At 49.2% G+C, this 9,139-nt stretch overlaps 1 protein-coding gene across 1 annotated transcript; it reads right to left on the bottom strand.

Annotated features, from left to right (window-relative positions):
* Positions 1–7,521: 7,521 nt before the first annotated feature.
* Positions 7,522–8,745, bottom strand: Vps29 (vacuolar protein sorting 29). The gene has a single exon (XM_077676753.1). It carries the CDS (start codon positions 8,647–8,649, stop codon positions 8,101–8,103), a length of 549 nt encoding a protein of 182 aa, XP_077532879.1. The 5' UTR covers positions 8,650–8,745; the 3' UTR covers positions 7,522–8,100.
* Between the last annotated feature and the right edge of the window lie 394 nt (positions 8,746–9,139).

A 9,139-nucleotide genomic window follows, 5' to 3' on the forward strand; every position in this document is an offset into this window, starting at 1 on the left:
CGGAGTTATCAGTCCACGGAGGAAGGGGGTGTTCCACGGTCCTCCGACGGTGGTGGGCTTGGCGGAGGTGCACAAAGAGTTTCAATGTGGGCAGCCAAGAGGGACCACAGGGCTGCCCGTAGGTTTTCAGGGGGAGCGGCCCAGCTAGACCACGAGTAGGGAATATCAGGGGGGAAGGGGTTGGTCGAAAGAAATGTGGAAGACGAGGTCGCCCGTACACAGCGCCAATATGTATGTTCATTGTCCGGATAGCCACCGCATACCTGACAGTGCGGACGGCCTGGTGACTTTTGTATGTAGTGGAGGAACAGATCACAGGGGAGGGACAATGTCTGCGCCTGTCTAATATAGCGTGTCTCCGTGACATAAATTTAGATGGGGAGGGAAGTACCATTCTTGCTTTGCGGAGGTTGCCGAGATGTTCGCGGCGCCTTTTATGGTGCATTGCTCTATCCTCTTTTGGATTGTATTCCTCAGGCCACGGCTGAGGGCTGCCCGGGAAATGAGCGTCGCGGGCCAGAGCGTGAGCTCGTTCATTACCCTCTATGCCTTGGTGGCCAGGGATCCATTCGAGGAAAACGTGTAGGTGGGGATGCGCGTGCATATATGTTGTCAGGCTAGTGTGGATAGGGGATGGAATGTCATTCGAGGCGAAGCTTCGAAGTGCTCCCTGACTGTCCGTGCGGACTGTAATGTGGGCGGTCCGATGCTGGTGAAGTGTAATGGCTTCTGCAATGGCTTGAGTCTCTGCAGCTGTGGGCGAGGGGACGTTGACGTGATGCCGTACGTGAGCTGTGCAGGGGCCAACCGATGCCGTAGTCGTTGTATGGTCCACAAAACGGGCGTCCGTGTAGTAGGTGTCATGGATTGGTTCGGGCAGATGTTGAGCGCGCGATGCTCTACGTTCTTGATCTGTGGCTTGACTCATGTGTTTTGGTATGGGTAGCACAGTGATTCTTGGTATGGTTTCCCAGGGTGGCGGCGAGGGAGTGATGGGTGGGAGGTGGTCGGTGGGATACCCGAGGGCGCGAAGAATCTCCCGCCCTTGCATTGAAGTTGTTAGTCGGTGGTGCTGAGCTTCATGATAAACTGAGGCTTTTTCTTCAAGCGTGTTGTGGAGGGCAGCGTCATTAATTAATGCTGTGGGAGCGTAGAGAGGCACTCCCATTTCTATGCGGATGCATTTTCTGATCGCTGTTTCGATTTTGTTGGCTTGTGTCTTAGTAAGGCGCTGAAAAGGGTATGCATACATGACGCGTGAGAACACGAGGGCTTCCACTACTTTGCGTAATTCGTGTTCTTGGAGGCCTTGATGGTGTCGCGTCACGCGGCGGAGCATTTGGTGAATTTGGTTAATTTGAGCAATGATGGATTTGACCCATTCTGTACTTTTACCGTCTTGTTGGAGGATGAAGCCCAGGACCTTGATGTGGCTACGGCGAGGGATGGGCAAGTTGTTTACTGTCAGATTAATTAGGTTGCGATATTGGTTATTTTTCTTGGTTCTGTTGTCTAATACCACTACATATTCTGATTTCTCGTTTGAGCAGGTGAGTCCTACGTCATGGGCGTGCCCGCTGATGATATCGAGACCCTGTTGTAACGTGTATTCCTGCTCGCCGGGGCTACCCTTTGTACACCAGAGTGTGACGTCGTCAGCGTATATGGCGTGTTGAAGATTTGGGATAGCGTTCAGTTTGTCGGGGAGATTTTTCATCACTAGACTGAAGAGCGTTGGTGATAATATAGACCCTTGTGGTGTGCCTCTGTGAAGTGGGTAAGGCCGAGATGGTTTCCCATCGGGTCCCAAGATGCAGATGGTTCGGTCTGTTAGAAAATTTTTAACGTAATTGAAAATACGGATACCCGGTCTAGTTTCCTTGAGGCTGAGAAGTATCGCGTCATGGAGCACATTGTCAAATGCTTTTTTTATATCTACTCCTACGATGGTGCGTAATTGGGCTGCACTTGGCTGTGCGTATACGTCCTCATGGATGCGCTTGGCAATGTCCTGTGTGCTCACATGCTTTCGAAATCCCACCATTGTGGCTGGCAGGTGGCCGTTGTTTTCGAGGTGCCATTCCAGTCTAGCGAGCACCATCTTCTCCATTAGTTTTCCAACACACGATGTCATGGAAATAGGGCGGAGGTTGGCGGGTGTGTTGGGTGGTTTTCCTGATTTTGGAATGAGGGTAACATGAGCTTCTTTCCATTCGGGGGGTAGGTTTCCTGATCTCCAAGCCCGATTGATATGGTCGAGAAGTTCTGCAAGTTTCTCGTCAGGCAGGTTGCGGATCATTCCGTATGTAATTTTATCGGGTCCCGGGGCCGTGTTGCGATTGAGTTGATGCAGTGCCATGTTTAGTTCTCCGGAAGAAAAGTCCGCGTTGATTCCTTCATCCTCATCTTCTGGGGCCGTTTCTGTGTAAATGATGTCGATGCGTGTGGTACTACAAGGGGGGTACAGTGCGTTACGGATCTGTTCTGTGATATCATGTGGTGTGCCTCCAATCGCTAAGTGAAGCCGTTGGACGGTGTATTTTGGTTTTTGTTGTCCCAGTAGTGTGCGAAACAGTTGCCAGACCCTTGCCATATGAAGCTTGCCGTTGAGCCCTTCGCACACTTGAAGCCAATTCTGTGTGGCTAACTTGTCGGCATACTCTTGGGCTTCGTGATTGAGGCGGTAAAGGCGTTCTTTGAGCACGCCGTTATGCTTGTCACGTTTCCAGCGTTTGACAATAGCACGACGCTTTCTCCAGAGGGTTAGGAGGTGCTGGTCAATGTAGGGATTGGATTCGGTGCGGGCTATTCTTTTGGTGTGTTTACGGACGACTGTCAAGATGACGTCGCTCCATTCAGCAAGGGTAATGCCGCTTGTGTCAATTTCTTGCAGGCGTTTACGGACAATCGGCCAATTCGTTATACTTGTTGTGGGCCTGTTTGAACCGTTTCGTTTTGATGACCGAGTGAGAGGGACACTTATTTGGATAATGTTGTGGTCGCTCCCGAGAGTTTCTTCGGTGTTGTCCCAGGCGGCGATTAACGGACCTCGAATCCAGGTAAGATCGGGATTTGTGTCAGCCTCCTGATTGGAGCCAAGCCTCGTGGGAGATGTGGTGTCATTCATAAGGGTGAATTGATGGAGGCTGGCAAATTCGTCCAATTTACGCCCTAAAGGGGACGTTCGAGTGTAGCCCCAGGTGGGGTGGGGAGAGTTGAAATCCCCAAGCAATAGGAGCGTGTCTGAGCTACGAGCTGCATTATACATCGTATGGAAGGCGGGCAGCGTGGCAGTTGTTTGTTTGGGCGGCCAATAGCAGTTTACAATAGTGATGTTATTACCGTCAACCATCGTAGTAGTAGCTACGTGCTCTTTTTCAGAAGTATTAAGATGCGTCGTATCCAGCTGGACGGTGGGGAGCGTCTTGTCTACGTAGGTAATTGTCATGGTTTGCGGGCTGGATAGCGGTTGCGTCCCTTTCCTATTTGGGATAATGCTTGGCTGAACATAGCGATCATATCCCGGGAGGGAAAAGTCTCCGTTAGTTTCTTGCAAGGTAATAATATCCGGTTTGTTGTTGGTGATGAGCATGTGTTGAAGTAAGGCATTGCTGAGTGAGTGAGCGAGTGGTTAAAAGACGGGTGGGCCTACCTTCCGTCCGAATGGCACCTTATGAAACTATTCGCAGCTCCCTGTTCTGTGCAGCTATAGGTTTAGGACAATTAAGGCGTTAGATGTTAGATTGTCCCTTTGGGAATATGCGCTGCTGCCTCTTGCGATTCTTGTTTGGCGATGTTATAGTTGTATTAAATTAAAGGTGGTTGTGCATATATAAATTAGCAAAGAGAAAGACATTCACACAACACACATTGTTTCGGGTTCTTTATTAGCCCACAATCCTCATATGAATAGACTAAAGGGCGTAAGTTGAACGAAAATTTAGTTAGAAATGGCGCCAACTGTTTTTTTTTTTTTTGCACAACGAGTATGGAGTCTTTTTAGCACGTAAATGGCATTTTAAGTAGCCATCGTTGATGGCTTGAATCCCGATAGAGCATGTTGGCTCTTGGCATGACAGCTGTGGAATTAATTGTCATAATACAACAACGACTTTTTTTTTTTGCATAGGAATTGCCAAGAACTTTTGGAGTGAGTGAGTAAAACGTGTATTGGGGCTGAAGAAAAATGAAATGAGTAAAAAGGAAAGAAAGTATGCCGTCTCAGTCCCACACGATATGTGTTACGGGAGTCTGGCACTGTTTGATGTGCTGTGCTAAAGTAAGTTCGGGTTTGGGGTCTGCGCCAAGGACGGGCGTCGCGATGTGAGACGGGCGAGGTGGTGTAGCAACTGGTTGGATGAGTACAGCGGAGTCATCTACCCTTAATTGGCGACAATTCCAGGAAAATAACGCCGCGGGCAGCGGCTTAAAGCCGCATTAATTCCCTGGCAGGGGGCTGGAATTTCAACTACGCGTTCCACGTCGCTTCCCCAGTCGTCTTCGCTTTCCCAGCTCTGTATCCCCAATACCCCGCCAGGAAGACGAGAACGAGTATGCTAACCTATAGCGTAGCTCAGTGCGCGAAGAACTGTATCCTGTGGCCAAAAGCAGTCTTTCTTCCACAGAAACTGTACTATGGAAGGTGCTCGTAGCAACTGGATATCCGGTATAATGAGAAAGCTGTTGCTGCGGGCCCGCGCTGTTGCGCTCTCCACTGACCTTGTAGCACTTTTTCAGCGCGCGCACTGAAAAAAATGCTGCTAGATAAAATGCTGCTGGTCCCTGCTGGTTTATGGCCAATTTCCCAACTGGGCGCTGCTGGTCCCAATTAGGACCAGCTGGGACCAGCAGCGCCCAGCTGGGAATTTGGCCATAAACCAGCAAGGACCATGCGCAGAGCGCTGAAATAAAAACTACAGAAATATCGCATTCAATAAAACCGTATATCGGCAGACGAACCGGTGCCTGAAATTGTTTTTCTTCGCATTTATAAATCACGCGTACCCTCAGTCGCTGTGGACATATGGGAAGAAGACGATCGCACCCCGCATTCCTCACGTGCGTGCAGGTGCAGTCCTGCCAGAATTGATGGCACCACCACGATGGCATCCTAGGACCGCATCCTGTTCTTGCTCGGAGCCCGTAAGTGAGCGCGGCGCAGATAGTCTTTTCAACGCGCGTGCGCTAACCACCCTGTTTCGAATTGGCTGGATCGTGGGATCCGGACTCAGGGGTTTATCCAGAAATTCGATTTTGCGAAGGGGGGGGGGGGGGGGGGGGGTATGAATGCATTGGCGGGGTGCCCGTGGTTGCGATGCGATATCTTTTTGGAGGGGTGTCCAAATCCTTCTGAGGGGGTGTGTATAAACCCTGTCCGGAAGTAAGGAGGGTGAATTTTGGAGAGCAAAGGTGAGATCGGTGGCGCGCGTATGCAGCCTTTTTTCTAGCGCCAATTTCGAAGAGCCAAGCTTGTCCTCGGTGTTGAAACTCAGGATGCGTTGACTCCTGCAAAATGCGAAGCATCGACCATAGGCCAGCGACTGATGAGCACGCGGCGGAGATATGACTCCGGGAGAGGGGTGCTGCAAAGAAATGTTACGCATTTCGCTGTATACATCACTTGTGCGAGTCGCTCACTACAATATCAAAAGCTATGAGAAATTTCGCATCGCTGTCATTTTCACAATCAATGCGCGCATGCAATCAATATTGATAGCTTAGAAGTACAAAGTCACGGCTTCTCTCACCCTACGGGCATCTCATCCCGTCTCACCGGGCACCTGAAATAACTCGGCTACCCCTGACGTAACGTACGTACAACACCAGACGGCATTTCAGTGGCACAAATAGCAGGTATTTCAATGGTGCTATTTTCTCAGCGCCAAGAGTGTATTTCGGGAGTAATACTGACTCCTGTTTGGCATGTTTAATCTTACACTCTGATTTTACTGTACCATGACTGGTGTATTGCTTATTTTTACATGGCTTTTTGGGGCCAAAAAAAAAGGCTAATCTTCACAGCGCCAAAAAGAACAAGGACGAGAGAAATACCCCAACTCCGAAGTGTCTATAGAAATGAATGTATACATTCTGGAGCAAAATTAGAGTAATTTTATTGTAGTTTATGTGTATCAGCAACTGGGTAATTAGTATTTATAAAATGCGTTCGCACTTCTTCATTTTAACCGGTGATGTTTTTCTAAAGGATTGAGGCTAAAAAAAAAAAAGGCCGCCATCCCACCCTGCGAAAGTGGATGTCCAGCGCAGCTGATGCAAACCGCCACATGCTGATGAGGGAGGGTATGGAATATTCCTCGTTGTCTCGGCGGATTTGTCGCTTGTACTCGGCTTCTCTGGCGGCAAATGTGGGATCCTGAAGCATGCGCTCGGCGTCTTGGGTGAGAACTGCTGGGTGCTGCCTAGCCTGGCGCATGCACTAGCCCTCGAATGACGTCAACCCCCTCCCCTTTCGAGAGCAGCTGCAAGCCTAATCTTTACCAGAACACATGGGGGGGGGGGTGCCACTGTTCACCGACGCCTTCTCATCCATCATGCGATTTCGATGCTTGTTTTGTGGTTGCTCTATGCTGCACGCCTGGTTAGCTTGGCGCATGCGCTCGGCGTCTTGGACGAGAACTGCTGGGTCCTGCCTGGGTTTTTGTTTACGACGCGAAATTTTCCGACCAACCCGTGGTTGCGATGCGATATCTTTTTGGAGGGGTGTCCAAATCCCCCTCCAAACTTTACGGTGAGGCTAACAGCCCCACCGTAAAGTTTGATTTTTTTTGTGCGTACTAGCCTATGGTACAAAACCTAGAAGCGTATCTGTGCATATGGCCAACTAGGAGGTGATATGTATTGTAATACCCTGACGATGATGCAACCTGTGCACTTCTTGCTCTGCAGTTTTCTCGCGCATCTGTGCACTTGAAAGTCCCAACCGCATGACAAACTTGATAATAATGTTGGCTAAGTTGTAAAGAAATGAAGAAATCAGCATAAAATGCTTTTGCAACCAGCTATCTCAGGAATAGTCCAGTGAGCGCATTCAGAAACAGAGATGCTTCACCTTACAACCTTTAAGCTTTCAAACTGCAAATTGTTACTACAAAACAGCACTGAATGCACGTTGGTGCCACAGTAAAAAGGTTGAATGCGCTATATGCGTGAAAGATAAAACATTCATATCTGCTATATAACTCAGGCGTAGGTGCAAATTTGGGCAACAATGTGGTTCTGCTACTTTCTTGAAAAATTTGTAACGCAGCCATTGTTTCTAGTGTATACAACAAAGCAGGTAAACTTGTGGTAAACCTTTTTGTAGAGACCTCGGAGCAAAAGCTTCAACACTAGTACTGCAACTGCTACTAGCACGAACAGGTGTTAACTACATGGCAAGTAACAAAAAAAGACTTCAACTACAGCTTTCGTACATCATTATGTTTTTAGGGGTCGCTGCAGGAGCTGTAACCCTGCCCAGCACAGCATAGTGGAAAATGAGTTGATGCAAGCTTACACGTGTACGTGGCAACCCTTTTCTTTTTATTTCAGAAGTGCTGATGTACACCCTTGACTAAGTCGCAACTGTTGTGCAAAACAGGGCATAAAGGTAAGAAACGGAAGGAAATATATATGTATACACACACACATCTGCAACACAACATTCAAGAATGCGACCCTTAAAGGGACTGCAAAACCTTCAATCACAGAAAGAAAAAAAAAAAAACACCATCTCAGACGCACACTCCCACAGCATGCACATTGATGAAGTGCTAAGGAACTGTCGCATGCGTAATGGGGGAGGTAACTAGCTCTCTGCTTAACTTGCAGAGTTCCAAAGAGCTGAGGATAGAATGCGCACTTTTTTCTGCGAAAAAAAAAGCTCTGGTTTTAACACTTCCGAAACCAAACCGGCAGAAAACCAGCCATCACGTAAAACTTGGAGGCGCCATCAAGCTTTGGATCCACGGGTGGAGTGCTTATCTCCTTTCCTGTCTGGCCCCTATGCACAGCACAAATGTGCCCGTACCAACAGACTTCTGGTCGGTAGGAATGTCTTAAGAAGCAGCGGGGGCCCTCGCAAGCAGCGCTCGCAGGGCCTTAGGACTTCTTGTACTCGATTCGCTCCACTTTGACCTCGTCGCCGATGAGCTGGTAGACGTAGGTGACCACGGTGGACGACTGGATGTCCATCAGCACGAACGAAGGGATGACGTTGCTCTCGAGCGCGTTGTACGCCCCCGTGGCCGAGCCTGGGTTGATGTAGAACTTGTTTTCGTGCTCGTACGCCTCGAAGCGGTGCGTGTGTCCCGAGATGAGCACGTCGACGTCCAGCTGCCGCTGGATCAGGGCCAGGCTGTCCGGGTTGCCCCAGGGCACCACTTGGTGGCCGTGGCAGAGGCCGATGCGGAACTGGCCCACCGTGACCACCTTCTGCTCCGGGTAGTTGAGGTTCTCGTCGAAGTCTCCGCGCACGACGTGCACGTCGCTGGCCAGCGTCTTGAGGTAGTCGTACGACTCCTTGGTGCACAGGTTGCCCGTGCACAGGATGTGCTGGATGCGGCCGGGCACCAGCAGCTTTTTGAACTTGGCCGGGAGGCTGTGGCAGCGATGCGGCACGTGCAGGTCGCCCAACACGAGCACCAGCATGGTGGGATCCTGGTCGGCTCACTTGTTGGAGAAAACAACCAGCGGCTAGCCGACGAACACCGACGAACACCGCCTCCCTTCCGCACGCTACGATGACGAGCAATGGAATATGTCCCTCTAAATGCTAGTGCAGCCAGCTGAACCGCGTATCACGGCCCAATAATTGAAAAAACCGCTCAAAGCGCTGCAGTCGCTATACCCGCCACACGTACAAAACGCTTGCAGCACCAATTCACAATCGCCTTGTGCCATTAGTAAACAAATAATAATAAACTGAAACTAAAATATATTTAATGTTAATATAATTATAATATTTTGTAAAATTTACGCAAATTCAATAAGTTGTTTTATTTTTAGCGCTGCATACTTATTGCTTCAAACATCATTACACGTTATTTCTCCACGAGGCTAACACCTTTTTTTGTTTTTGTTTTTATATTTTTTACATTTTAGTTTCGATATTGCAAGCAGGCAGGTTGGAGCAAAGTCT

Source organism: Haemaphysalis longicornis, unplaced genomic scaffold (genome assembly GCF_048455015.1).
Source record: "Haemaphysalis longicornis isolate Haplotype H1 unplaced genomic scaffold, Haemaphysalis longicornis Haplotype H1 scaffold_7, whole genome shotgun sequence".
Lineage (NCBI taxonomy): Eukaryota > Metazoa > Arthropoda > Arachnida > Ixodida > Ixodidae > Haemaphysalis > Haemaphysalis longicornis.

Coding starts and splice junctions, on each gene's coding strand:
- Vps29 (XM_077676753.1), bottom strand. CDS start 8,649: ATGCTGGTGCTCGTGTTGGGCGACCTGCACGTGCCGCATCGCTGCCAC.